At 44.0% G+C, this 14,741-nt stretch overlaps 1 protein-coding gene across 11 annotated transcripts in view; it reads left to right on the plus strand.

Annotated features, from left to right (window-relative positions):
* FGGY (FGGY carbohydrate kinase domain containing) overlaps window positions 1-14,741 on the plus strand; it is a 427,457-nt gene that overhangs the window by 43,898 nt on the left and 368,818 nt on the right. For 10 of the 11 annotated variants that reach the window (XM_040470413.1, XM_040470412.1, XM_040470410.1 and 7 more), the window contains one exon: window positions 265-416. The exons of the other annotated variant lie outside the window; for it this stretch is intronic. In XM_040470413.1, the coding sequence (XP_040326347.1) occupies window positions 265-416 (152 nt within the window). The remainder of the gene's footprint in view (window positions 1-264; window positions 417-14,741) is intronic. 11 annotated transcript variants of the gene reach the window in all.

Genomic DNA, 14,741 nt, shown 5'->3' on the forward strand with positions numbered 1-14,741 from the left:
ATCTAATTAATTGGTAGATCTTGACTGTTAGTGTAGACATTTAACCCCGGGGGCTGCATTGTAAAGGACACCTCACCGGAAGGCACATCCAAGTTTAGGGTGGAGTGTACTAATTCGTGATGGTGGTGGCCCGTTCACTTGCTGCCATCTACGTAGGAAGTTGTCGTACTTGTGCAGCTTTGTGCCCTTGGGACTGTGGAAGTGCCTCGTTGAACTTGAAGGCTAAGTATGTGCGTGTGCCCTCATCTCCCTTGTTTCTGCTAGGGGATTCCCACCGAAACATCATCATGTGGCTGGACCACCGGGCGGTGAGTCAGGTCCACAGGATCAACGAAACCAAGCACGGCGTCCTGCAGTGTGTTGGGGGCGTGATGTCAGTGGAAATGCAAGCCCCGAAGCTTCTGTGGCTGAAAGAGGTGAGCCCATAGGGTGGAGAGAGGACACTAATTACGGCCAAGGATTTCACTTATCATGGATCTGCCTGTACCAGGCACCATGCTGAAGTGTGTTGCTTTTGATTTTTCGCAGCAGCTCTCTGAGGGAGGTTGATCCCAATTTGTTGATTGAATTGCAGATAAATCATTCCTGTTTTTAGGTGCTAACCTTATGTAGGCATGGTAATAAGTATTTGGCAGATTGTCTCTTTGAATCCTAGCAGCAGCCTTATGAAAGTAGAGGTTGTCTCTTTTTTGGGTGGGGTGGGGGGCGAAGGTTGTCTGTGGACAAGAAAACTAAAGCTAATAGAGATGAACCAACTCCCTCGAAAGTGACCTAAGTATGTGGCAGAGCCAGGGGTGGAAGCTGACCCCAAAATCAGTTCTCTTAATAACCAGGATTCTCCCAGAGTTCGGGAAGGCTGCTGATTCCCGTTCCAGATAGAAAGTGGCAGAGCTGGGATTGAAGTCCAGATCTTCTGACCAGAATCTTCTTTCTCTATGCACTTTTATCTGAGGATTAATCTGGCCTTGGTGGCATGTTAGGATACCCCTTTCTCATGTCACCTGAACCTGAGTTTCCATGTCCTTGTGTGATACGGTGATCTCCGGACAGAGCACTTGCAGGTGGTTCCTGTTTCCAGATGTTCAGATCCTTTATGAAGTGTGGAGAATGGTGATGTCAGCTTAATGGTTCCCGGTAGAGAGGGATGTGGGAGACAGTTCAAGTCCTTTGGGAACCTCGGACTTGAAGGTCCCTAGGTGGCCTGGTGAGGAGAGTATCCATCTAATGAGTAAGACCTGGTGTGATTCATATACTGGCTCTGGGGTTTCAGGTGGTCTCAGTCTTTGATGACTCAAAATGTAAATGGGGCTTGAGGGGAGTGTAAGAGTGCTGAGAATGTGTCCTTGGATTGCCACAGTGGGCAGAAGAGAGAGAAGCAAAGAGGGAATCTATAATCAAGGTGGGTTTGGCTTGTTATCTGTTTAGTATATGGAGTTGTTTTGTAACCTTTAATTTGCAAAAACGGCTTCTGTATTTACTAAGAGTTTGAAAACACACTACGTTGTAGAAGCCAGGAGTTTTTGACGCCACTGACCATCACCTTGTGTACCTTTGAGCAAATCAGTTCGCATCCCAGGCCTCGCTTTTTTTTTTTTAAGATTATTTTTGAGAGAGAGAGAGCTGGGGAGACGCATTGAGAGTGGGGGACACAGGATCTGAAGCAGGCTCCACACTGACAGCAAGAGAGCCCTATGTGGGGCTCGAACTCACAGAGCGTGAGATCATGACCTGAGCCGAAGTCGGATGCTCAACCGGCTGAGCCACCCAGGTGCCCTAGGCCTCACTTTTTCTGTCTATAAAGTGAGAGAGTTGGTCTGGACCAGTTTGCAAACCTGACGTAAATGTATCCTGAAATACAAATTGGAAGATACAACTACTTTGCACTGCCCCACTCTCTGCTTTGTGTTCTGTAGACCTTAATTGATTTAATCTTAACAAGCTCTGCCTGATGGACAGCATGGGAAACTGAGGCTGACAGAGTTATATGATTGTCCTAAACAGATGGTAGAGCCAGAATTTAAACCCACGTCTACTGGGCTCCAAATCCCAGCTCCGCCCATCATGTGTTGCAGCACTGAAATCCCTCTGTAAAGCATTGCTGGCCCGCAGACTTATAAAATCACTTCTGATTCTAGAAACTGCCCTTGTATTCCGAAGAACACCCATTTATGGAGAATCAGGAGACAGTGTGTTCTTTTGAATGGGGCTATGGGAGATGGAGGCACAGAGAGGTTAGAGTGCTTTCACAGAGTCAGAACGTAAGACTCTGTGCTAAGCTCACTGTGCTGTCATGTGTTTACTCTTTATTCACTCTTTAATTTACCGCATATTAACCGAGGTTCTCCTGTGAACCAGCAATGTCACAGGCACTGAGGACGCAAGCACAGAGAGAATGGGGCTGACCCTTGAGGGGCACAGAGTCCCCTGGGGCAGTGGTGGGGAAGCAAAGAAGGGGGGGGGGCATGGAACCAGAGCTGTCAGAGGACGTGCTAATCACTTTGATAAAGGAATACACAAAGTGCTTTCGGGGAAAACAATTTGCTTCCAGAAGGAGTTCTCTAAGATGAGTCTCAAGATATAAGTGGAGGTTTAGCCTGTAGGAGAAGATGGGGAGGAAATTCTAGAGCAAGACTATGGTTCGTTTTTGGTAAGGTATGTAGGTCCCGGGACAAGAGCCCGGGATACTTTCCTGAGTGTAGTAGGAAATGAGGCCCGGTGGGTAGCCTGGGCTTGGTTTGTTCAGGGCTTATTTGGTGGTCAGTGGTTCTTAAGCAAGGGGGAGGGAATATCTGAGATCCCTTTGGCAGGGATGAAGAGACTGGATTAGGGGTGAGAAAATGTGTGTGTGTGTGGGATTAGGAACTAGTCTTCATACTTTCCTGATCACAGTGCTTTGTTGGCTTTACTTTGCTCTTAAGATAAATCCCCAGATTTGTAACATGGCCCAGAAGATGGTGTGTGACGTCATTTTCCCCTTACCCTCTCTGCTTAGGTGTATCCCTCCCTCGTCTTGCTCACTCTGTCCCCAGGAATGCAGTCAGGGCATCTCAGACACACTCTGTTCTTTGCCACCTCAAAGAGGTTGGCAAACTCCAGGCCAAGGGCCACGTCTGTCGTGCTGCTTATTTTGGATGTTTTGGGAGCAAAGAATGGGTTTGACTTCAAACGGTTGAAAAAGGATCAAGAGAAGAATAATATTTTGTGACTTGTGAAAATTATGTAAAATTCACACTTTCGTGGCCCTAAAGTTTTATTGAAACACAGCCACCCTCATTTATGTATCGTCTGTGGCTGCTGTTGCATCCCAGTGACAGAGCTGAGGACTTGAGACATAGACTGTGTGCCTGCAAAGCTGAAAATATTTACTCTGTGGACCATTAGAGAAAAGTTTGCTGACCCCTGGTCTTGATGATGTCGTGATACTGTGCTTTCTGCCCCTGAGTATTCTTTCCTGTGCTCAACACTGATCCTAACTCATCATTTAGGTCTTAGCTTTATTGTCATGTCTTCAGAAAAGCCTTCCGTGACCCTCAAATAAATCAGAGGTCTCTTGTCACAGTCTCTTACTTCATTGTATGTTTTCATAAATTGTCACGATGTATCATTTTGTATGATGATTTGCATGGTGCTTGGGTCTTCCAACCATTGTCATCCATCTGGGGAGGGAGAGCCTGTCCGTTCTGTTCCTGGCTGTTTCTCTACCCCTGGTCAAATGTCTGCTGTATAGTAGGTAGTTAGTAAACAGTTGTTGAATAATTTGGGTGGCTCACTAAGGGGGGTGTTGCAGTTCTCCAGGTGAGAAGTCATGAGGTGTGAAGTAGGCACTGTGGGGTGGAGAGGAGATAGGTTCCAGGATTTTTAGGGGCTCATTTCAGCAGGACATCGGGGCTGATCGGCCGTGAGGGGTGAGCTAGATGGCAGAGTTGGAGCTGGCTGCTCACCTCAGTACTGCTGTCATTCACGGGCTCCTTGCCCTTAGCCTGGAATCGGATGTCAGAGAGAGTCGGACAGAATCTGGAGTTCAGACTTCCCAGAAGACACAAGTGATATACTAGGACCACCGCAGCTCTTGGGCAAAGTCACTTGGGTCCTGGTTCTGCCATATGGAATTTTAATCATGTCCTTTACATTTAAGGTTTGTGTGTTTCAGGTTGACGCATGTCTCCTTAATAAGAATTGTCAGATAAAAGGAAAAATGCCATTTGAATTTTTCATAACCCCCAGCAGTCTGGCTTTTCCATTTGGTCTCAATGATTCTGACTCTCATCTTAATGAAGGCCAAATGTAAATTAAGTTCTGTCAGGCTGGAACAGCTGGAGTCTCCTATCTTTATAAACATGAAACATTGTAGGGTAACAAGGTGCAGACTGAGGGAGGTCAAGAGAGTTAACGGCTGATGCAGATTCTGACAGCTCAGTGTTAATGGAAGATAATTAACTGGCTTGTAGGGGCTGCATGGAGATATTCCAACCCGACTTTTAACTCGTTTTCTCTTTTTGCCATTGTCAGCAGAGCAGAAAGCTAATCGTTTTAGTTTGAGATTTTCATTGTTCGTTCCAACTGGAACCAACTGGGCTGGAATGTAAGAGGGTTTTATTGATGGGTTTAGAAAATACATCTGCCCCTCCCATCTCCACAGTCCGTGCCTCTCTGCTTCTGTTCCCCTGATAATGTACTGGGAAACTGAAAAAATGATTCTGTGCTTCTAACGTGCCTTTTCCTGTGTATACAGATTCCTTGGAGCAAGCTGGGAGTTGGCATGCCCAGAGAGGTGGTTTGAGAACTTGGTGCTAGCTGTGGAAGAAATCAGTGGAGTTCTTTACAGGAGGAACTATTGGGAAAAAAATACAAAAAACAAAAAAACAAACCAAAAAAAAAAAAAAAACAAAACAAAACTGTTGGAGGTCAGGAAAGCCTGGTTCTAGTCCCTTCTGTGACATAAGAGGCTTGCCTCAGCTGTTTTTAGTGGCTTGTCTGGCTTTGTTCTTCCATTCTTCTTGACAATGTAATAACATTTGTTGTCTTATCGTAGATTTCTTCTTGTCTTGAAACTTTGTGAAAGATAATGTTCAAGTTCCTTTCTTTGAAATACACCATTTCTTTTTTTAATGGCAATTATGGTAGGTACTATGGTCTTTTTCTGTTAGTTATTCCGGCTTGAAGTTGCAGGTATAGATCTATTACTTGTTCACCTACATTCATCAGACCTTAGCAATGGACCTAATACAAGATACTGAGGAAATTTGGCAGGGAAAACACAGTTCTGTAACAAAGGTACAGGCTTTGAAGTCGGGCATACTTGCATTTAAGTCTTTCTCTGCCCTTTACCAGTTTGGGGACCTTAGAAAGGTAAATCAACTTCTCTGAGTCTCAGTGTTTAGCTGTAAAAGGATAGTAACATCAGCCTGGTGGAACTATTGTAATTTAGTCAGATATTTGTAAAGCATTTTCTGTAAGTGTATATTCAAATAGTAGTTTAATCTTCATTTCCACTGTATTTAAAAATGTTTGTGTCAACTGATAGGCATGTCAGTAATATCCTATCACCAACTGAGAGAATTTTAAACACTAGAATATCTCATTTCACGTAGCTGGCTGTAATGAGTGGTATTTTTCCTGTTTGACTAATAACTAAGGAAAACATCTAAAAACCACCATGAGTTTGTCAGAGACCATCAGAGACAAAATACAGTACCATCCATCATACAAAACATATTTTCGGAGGCATTCATTTATGTGAATCATCCACATCCTATGTGTAATACCTACACCAGAAGGCAGCCAGCTTTGAACTTGAAGCAGATTTACCTAATGCCATCTATTTCCCCCCAAATTCACCATTGCCTCCACCATCAGCATTATTTTATTTCACAAAGATTATTTTATTTAATCTTCACACCCGTCTTGTGGGGGTAGATATGATCTTTATTTATGGATGAGGGAACTTAGGCTCAGAAATGTCAAATGGCTTACTCAGAGTCTCCTACCATGTGAGCAAACCTGCGTCAGGAGCCATACCACTGGTCTGCCCCCATCCCCATCCTGTGGGGCCTCTGTCATTCACTGTGAGAATCCAGAAGTGGTCTTTGCCTTCAAAAAATCGCGGTGTGATTGGAGAAGAAAGATACAAACTCATCTAAGCAATAGGAACAGAATAAGGCAACAGGTGAAAAGAGTAGCCAAAGTGTATGTCGTGCTCATTTTACATCTAGCACTTTTGCAAGCATTTTATCTGTGTTAAACTCCTCTAATCCTCACCTCGACCGTACGAAGTAAGTATCCTCTCTTATAGATGATAAAATGAGCTCAGAGATGTTATGCAACTTGCCCAAGGTCACTCAGCTAATAAATAGCTAGGATCGGAACCTTGGCATTTCACATGTAGAATATAGGCTTATCACCATTTCTCCCTACTGCTTTCCTCTTCCAGTGTTGGCCTTGCAGGGTTTGGATAAATTAGTTCAGGGAAGAATTTGTAAGTGATAACTTCAGGAGGGCCCGAGGCCAGGAACAATGGCTGGTGGGTTCTTTTTTTTTTTTTTTCCTTTAACCAGTACTGTTTATAGTCTCCCATGTGATGGGCACTGTGTTGGGCACTGAAGATTCCAAAGTGAACAAAACAGGCGAGAGCCCTGAGTAGGCTTCTGAGAACTTAGATTCTAGTATAGAGAAGCAGAAAATAGACAAGGATATATCCATAAAGTGATTATATTTTCTGGTAAACGCTGTGAAGGAAAAACAGAAAAACACAGATAAGCAGATTTGGCATGGCTGGTGTGTTCTCTCTTGGGAGGTGTTGTTTGACCTGAATGATGAGGTTTTCAGGAAGAGAGGGCAGCAGGTTCATGAGGGGAGGAAAGTTACCTGTGAGATTAGCAGAGGAGGTCAGCGGGGCTGCGAGGGTGTGAGCCAGGCAGAGACTAGTGGACAGTGGGCTGGAGCAGTGGGTAGGGGCCAGCTCCTGCATGACCTTGAGGCCATGGGCAGGAATTTGGATTTTATTCTAATAGCAGGGGGAAATGTTTGATGGATTTTAAGCATAGGTATGACATCTGTTTTATGACTTAAAAAATCACTCCGGCATAGTACTGAGTAGGTAATAAATATTTGTCTAACAATAACACACTTGACATTATAATGTTAAAAGGAAAAAAAATACAAGACTGAATGTGTGGTCTTAGGAATGTATTTGTTTTAAGAAATGATCAGTAAAAAAAAAAACAAAACAAAAACCTGGCTATGTATGCAAAAACCACTAATAATGGGTCACCATCTATGGTTGGAAGAGTTTGCTACTGTGATAGCACAGTGCTCATGCTTTTATTACTTATTAGTAGCTTTTCATTAAAAAAATAATCTTATAGACCTGGCTAACCTTTCTGGTTTATACTGCTTCATTATTTAGCATGGGATTTTTTTTTTCTTCTTAGGCTTGTTTTCCTTAAAAACACTGACACAGTATTATTATCCCAATATACAGATGAGGAAAATAAGACCCAGAGGGCTTATGTGGCTTCCCCAAAGCTACACAGCAAATAAATGGTAGAGCCAGGATTCTCACCAAATCCGGCCTGTCTCCAGCTCCGGCCTGCCTTCACTGGCCTTCACTGCCTGTTCTGAGACCGCTCGTTTCCTGCAACATGCCAGGGGCTGCAGGCTGGCGGCCCACAGGCTGAATCTGGTCCCCAGATGGGTTTTGTTTGACCTACCCTATGCTTGAAAAAAAAAAATCTCTCTCTCTCTTTTTTTTTTTTTTTTTTTGGAATTGGTTTTCAACATTTAAAAACTAAGAAATTTCACATAAAAATCCAGATTTTCTGCTTCTTTAGAAGAAATAACAAAAGGATTTGGCAGTCCTGGGCCCGCATTCCCATGTGGAAAGAATTGGCCAGTGCTGAGTATGGGCTGCCCCCTTCAGAAGGGGCAAGTGTCCTTCATTTCACAGCCATCCCCACCCAGCTTGCTTTTGCTCATTTCCTTTTCCAGCACTACCCTCTAGGCGTTTGGATTTGAGACCCAGGCTGTGGGAATTTGTTCAAGGAATCCATCATTACTTTTCCCATAACAAAATGCTTAGAGAAGTGGAAAGATTTTCCAGATGGCAAACTTCTTGGTCAGTGGCTCTAGGGATGCTGTACCCATATTCACACACCTCTGAGTCTTTGCTCAGGGTTTTCCTTTGCCTGGCAAACTTACTGTTTCTTCCTTCACTTGGAAAAACTTAGAATTCTTCAAGACTCCAGGAAGCCTTCCTTGGCTTTCTCCATCGAGTGTTGATTAGGGTCCTGCCCTTTGTCCCCCATGGCATCCTCCCCTTACCCTTGCCCTGGAACTTATTACACCATATTACGTCTCATTTATCTCTGTGTCCCTAATGCCTAGGGCACTGCTTAGCATCTAACACTGATCACTCAGGAAATATTTTAACAGAGGGATGGATGAACTGGTGAACGAATGTACCAAATTGTTTATCGTGCCATTTTTGATTGTTGTGTACATCTGACCATCTGTTCCATTCCCAAGTAAAGATCTACTGCAGACCAAACGTAAGTTCATTTTCTCTTCCCCTTTGTGGAAAAGGAAGTTTGGAGTATTACCACTCTTTTCCACCCCAGAACCACCCCTTGGCTGCAGTCGTGTTACTTTGAGTCATAGCTTATTTTGTGTGTGAAGTGAAGGCCTCACATTGAGGCAGTGACTCCTCCAGGCCTCTCTCCTGTGTCTTTGTGTCTTGAGGTGCATAACCCTTGAAGTTGCTTCCTTTACCCTGCAAGAGAATCCAACACCTACGTACTGAATCAAACAGCCTCTCTTATGGGTGTTTATACCGGGGCCCTGTTACATTCAGACCAGATTCTTTCCAGCCTTTGAGCAGTGTGGACAGTGTTGTCAGCTGTTGTTAGGGCCTCTTTTGTGGATTTTCTCTCCAGGGTGGTCTGCCCATCAACTAGGCTTGGAACTAAATAAAAATGGAGTGTTAAGGCTGGTGCCCTGCCTTCATTTTATTTACCTGGACAGCGAATCCTTTCCTTATCATCCTGGCATTTGCATATTTGACTTATGCCAAATATGTATTGTATTGTTTTAGTTTTATAGTCCAACAAAGTAATTTTAAAAAGCAGACCAACAATAACAACAAAAAAAGGGCTTGGTCTGATAACTAGTAACATTTAATAGATGTCAGCTATTATTACTTAAACATTTTTTTTCAATGTTTGTTTATTTTTGAGAGAGAGCGTGCGAGCAGCACAGGGGCAGAGAGAGAGAGGGAAACACAGAATCTGATACAGGCTCCAGGCTCTGAGCTGTCAGCACAGAGCCCAGCGCGGAGCACGAACTCAGGAATGGCAAGATCATGACTTGAGTCAAAGTCAGACGCTTAACCGACTGAGCCACCCAGGCACCCCAATGTCAGCTATTATTATACCAAATTTTGTATTTTACTTTATGGCTTAAGGCAGACTAATGTATATTTTCTTTCCTTCTTTTCTTTTTAAAAGAAACTTTTTTTTTCTTTTCCAAATGTTTATTTATTTTTGGGAGAGCAAGAGAGAGTGAGCAGAGGAGGGGCAGAGAGGGGCAGTACAGAGGATCCGAAGCGGGTTCTGCACTGATAGCAGCAAGCCTGATGCGAACTGCGAGATCTTGACCTGAGCCAGCGCTGGACGCTCAGCCGACTGAACCACCCAGGTTCCCCAATGTATATTTTCTTTATTTGATCTATGCTATGGACTTGTGGGATAAATATTACTATTTGTCCCATCTTACAGATGAGTACACAAGCCTCAAAGAAATGAAATGATTGTCCACAGGGATTAGGATTGCATCTTCAGTGAAGGTTCACATGCCTCTAAATTGTGTCTTGTTTTTTTCGTGCTCTACCATGTTCCTTCTCATTTGGGTTGATGGATTTTTAGCTTGCTAAGAGCAGGGACCAGATCTTTCTATCCATACCTGGCTGTTGTATCCCTAGAACCTAAAACAATGCTTGGCATGGAGATCATACTCTATAAATATTTGCTAAATGAACTCATGTTCCCTGGTCAGAGCCAGACTTGGGGCTGGAGCGGTGAGGCCCATGTGCCTAGCTTTTCTGCCAGTCTTCCTGACCACTGTGCAGGGGTGTCTGCTACATCTAGGTGTTGCCAGTGTAATCAGAGAGGCAAGAACAAGATTGCTAAGTTTGGCTGCTTTTATGCCCACATGGGATGATTTGATATAAAACAAAAATTGAAAAAAAACCTCTTCTCTTATAGTGGCTAAAATGCACCTGTTGAAGGGAAATAGTGTCTTTAGAAAAGACACAAAAAAAAGGCAACACATTGGATGTGTGTCCTGATAGAGGAACTCATAAGCACCATCAGCCTCATTGAGGTGAACTGTCACCTTGGAAATCTGGAAGCTCAGGGTAGATAGTTGATTGAGGCAAGGGAGGAGGCAGGCCAGAAGTTAGGAAAGATGATAGATGGGCTTCTTCTGGAAAGAGAAGTCAACCTCATTTCTCTAAACATATAGCTTGGTTTTACTTTTTTTTTTTCTCTCTCCAAAATGAGAATAACTGTTCTATTGTTGTAGGGACATATTTATTTAATTGTTGAAACACACTTTTTGTCCGGTAACTACTATGTAGAAGACAATGTCCTTGGTGATGAGACAGAGTGGAAGCCAAGAGTGTCCTTTATCTCCAGTTGCTCCCAAGTCAAAGACCAAGGAAAAGGCTGTGAAAGCCATTTTCCCCAACATTTTATTATAATCTTCAGACATACAGAAAAGTTGGAAGAATTTTATAGTGAATACTCAGAACCATCACCTGGATTCTGCCATTAACATTTTACTATACTTGCTTTAGCATGTGTATGTCCATCCATCTGTCCCTCTATCCATCCGTCAGTCCACCTTAAGTTTTTGCGGTAAGTTGAAACATCATTACACTTCTGAAAGCAGTTTGAGATGTTAAAGACCCTTTACCTTTTTGAGATCCTTAATTCTGTTTAAGATATTGACCCTGTTTGATTGCTATCTGTAAGCATCGTCAACACCTGTACTTTATTTTTATGTTATGTTATTATTTTTACTTATCCTAGATATTTATTAAATATCTACCATGTGCTTTTAAGTTTGCTATCTTACTTAATTCTTCTGAAAGTCCTGTGAGGTAGATGTTATCACTTCCTTTGCAGATAATGAAGGTGAGGATAAAGGAAGTTAAGTAGATTACCACTTACTGACTGTTGCATCTAATACAGATGAGACACTTGGTAGAAAGAGCTAGTTCTTCTAGTTCAGGTTTCAAATCCCAGATAACAACTTTGATTGAAATTTTGAAGTGAAATATGAATTTTACAATGAAAAGTTATCTAAGTTGTCCTTAGATAGACTCACAAGTAAAGAATCATGCCTAAGACCCTCCATTGCACAAATTCCAGCCCATTTCTCTTCGTCCATGTCTCGTACATTAGATCCCTCTGAAAGAGCTGGCCTCTTCCTCCCCTTGGCATTCATCTTGAGTGTTTGTAGTTCAAAAAAAATGAGTAAATGATGTAACTAGTTCCTTACCTCGTTTGAACCTGAGGGTCCCGGAAGCATCTCTTTGGCAAAGACCTCGTTCAAGGATTATCTCTGTGCACCATGCTGCAGCCATTCTGTTGGTTGAGTGATCATGCAATTCAGGGATCTCCTTAAAAGCCCATGTCTCCTGGGGCGCCTGGGTGGCGCAGTCGGTTAAACGTCCGACTTCAGCCAGGTCACGATCTTGCGGTCTGTGAGTTCGAGCCCCGCGTCAGGCTCTGGGCTGATGGCTCAGAGCCTGGAGCCTGTTTCCGATTCTGTGTCCCCCTCTCTCTCTGCCCCTCCCCTGTTCATGCTCTGTCTCTCTCTGTCCCAAAAATAAATAAACGTTGAAAAAAAAATTAAAAAAAAAAAAAGCCCATGTCTCCTGAATCCTTCTGACCTCGGTAAAGAAGTCTGATCTCAACTCTGCAGCCCCATCAGTACCCGTACGCACACCCTCTTAAAAAGCTGCTTTAGTTTGGCTTCCAAGCTTTGTAATCTCAACAGTCAGTGTCTACTGGCTCAAAAATGCAAGACGAGGGAGTGTTCAGAGGGAATGAGAGGGCTGCCTGGATTCGTGGCTCTGCTTTCCCTGGCCTCTGTCTCCCATTCAGGCTTTGCCAGAGGGTCTGAACTGTGGTGCAGAGACATTTTCTCCCAATAATGATACGTGTATGTATAGAGTATTGGAGCTTGCCCAAGTAGAGCAAAGCAAGCAGTTAGGAAATAAGATCTCTTTGCCAATTAATTATTCATAATATTTTCAATAATGACTTACCTTCCCTAATATAATTATTATTATTGCTTCACCATTGACTCGTGAAAATTATTGGTCATGGACTAGCACCAGTCCATGGTCTGGCATTTGGGAGCACCTGGGCTCCATGACCCCTGAAGTCCTCCTGCAAAGCTGGCATTCTGTGGATCTGAGATAGATGAGAAGAGAATCAGGACCCGAGTGAACCCTGCTGCACTTGGCTTGGCATGAAGCCGTGTGGTCTGCTTTGGCTGGGGGTCAGAGACAAGCCCATGGACCTGAGAAAGAGTGAATCACTGTGCAAGTATTTATTGAGCACCTCCCTTGTCCTGGGAAGCAGCAACTGGACAGTAGTGTATTGGCCTTGGAATTCAAGTGGCCAGGGTTTCACTCAAGCTTTTCACTTACTCTCTGCAATTCTCTTCACTATGGGCCTCCTGTTCCTGTCGATAAAATGGTGTTAACGGCAGTATTGTGTCTCTGTGTCTTAGAAGGTATTTGGGAAGTTGTAGAGCGCTGGTATAGTGATGTATTTTTTGATGTATATGACAGAAGTAGAATGGAAATTAGGTCTGTTTTTCATATACTTATCTCTGGATGCAGGTAAGAAGGCCAAGAATGAAGGGAAAAATTCACATTGTTTTGGGGCAGGCACTTAAAAAAAAAAAAAAAAGCCAGCATGCTTAATCTTTACGGACAGCTTGGGGCACAGGTATTACTGTCCCGTTTGAACAGGTGGCAAGAAGCTGAGAAGGTTCACCTCATGCAGCTCATGAGTGGTCAAACTGGGATCTAACTCAAAATTTTTCAAGTGTGTGCTCATAACAGCTCACAGGCCAAGTCCTGGGGAGAGTGTAAGAGCCTGAGAGAGAGAGAGTAAATCCATCCTCAGAGGCCCCTAGCAGACGTTTCCAGAGCAGTTTCACTGACGCTATTGTTGGTGACTTATGGGGTCTGGTCTTCAGCAACAAACATGCTCAGGATGATGACTATGAGTACACATTTTATTTTAGTTTATTTTTTATTTTCTTAATGTTTTTTTAAGTTTTTTTATTTTGAGAGAGAGAGGGAGGGAGGGAGCGAAGGAGGGAGAGAGAGAGAAAGAGAGAGGGAGAATCCCAAGCAGTCTCTCCATGCTGTGAGCATGGAGCTCAAGGTGGGGCTTGATCTTGTGAATTGTGAGATCATGAGCTGAGCTGAAATCAAGAGTTGGATGCTTAACCGATTGAGCCATCCAGGCTCCCCAAATGAGTGCACATTTTAGAAGTCTAAGAACGGGGTGTGCTAATCAGTTCCCACCAGAATCAAACAGGGACATTCGTTCATTCAGCAGACATTTATTGAAAATGGACTTTATTCCAGGTACTTTGTAAAGTGCTGGAAATACAGCAGTAAACATTAGAGTCCCTGTCCTTAAGCTGCTCATTTTCTAGCAAAGGGAGAGGAGGGGCAGAAATAGAGCCACAGTGCACTTTAAGTTGGATGGAATTTGGGTCCCTGTGAAAGTACGCCCCCCTTAGGGGAGACGAGTCAGGAGGAGGTGGTGTGTAAGCTGGGGCTGATGGTGGAGAGGCTGTAGGTGAGCACTCGGGGCGGTTTGCAGCAGGCAGGTCAGGTAGGTGGACTGATGCTGGAGAGGTGGAAAGGAGGATAGAGGACGGTAGGAGGAAAGGTCTCCTGGGGCTACAAGTACAGTACATGGGAAGGCAGTTCAGGGAGTCCATCAGAAAGCACCTTTTGAGTCCCATCTGTGTATTCAATGCTATTCATGATGGGAGTTTCCCTTCTGCACATGGAGAGAGCCCATGTACCCCAGCCACGGTCAGAGAAAAGCTGGAAACTATCTGCCCCACCTTTTCTGACTCTTCCATCTCAAGGGCCTGGAGGTGGAACCCAGTGCTCACATGGCTGCAGTGTCCTCCCTCGGCAGAGGAGAAGTGTCCTCATTTCTGTCACATCAGGACCAGACTAGACAGCGTCCCAGAGGATGAGGCGTGAATTAACCCCTCTTGTCCAGGAGGGTGGGACTGAACACCAGGCAGGGGCTCTTTCCACCTCTCCCTTGGTGGGTGTGTGACTCAGAGGCGGTGACATCAGCCATGACTTCATTCGCCCAGAGGAGAGACAGTGTGCAGACCGAGAGCGGGCTCTGGCTTCTGCCCTTCCTCTCCATGGTTCGTCTCGTCGGGGACATTGCCATGGTCCTGCTGTTGTTTTCCACACATCTTTTTCATTTTTCTTTTTGTTCTGGCTTTCTCATTGTATTCATTTCTCATGTGTTCCCATGTGTTTACTTCATTCCATCTCCCCTCTCTGTCCTTTTGCTTCTGTCTTTATTTTCTTTTCCTTCCTCTTCTACTTAATCTTTCCTGGTTTTTTTTCTTGTTCATCTTCTCTTTTGCCTTCATCTTCCTCCCTCCCTCCCTCCCTCCCT

Source organism: Herpailurus yagouaroundi, unplaced genomic scaffold (genome assembly GCF_014898765.1).
Source record: "Herpailurus yagouaroundi ecotype Mexico unplaced genomic scaffold, PumYag 77, whole genome shotgun sequence".
NCBI lineage: Eukaryota > Metazoa > Chordata > Mammalia > Carnivora > Felidae > Herpailurus > Herpailurus yagouaroundi.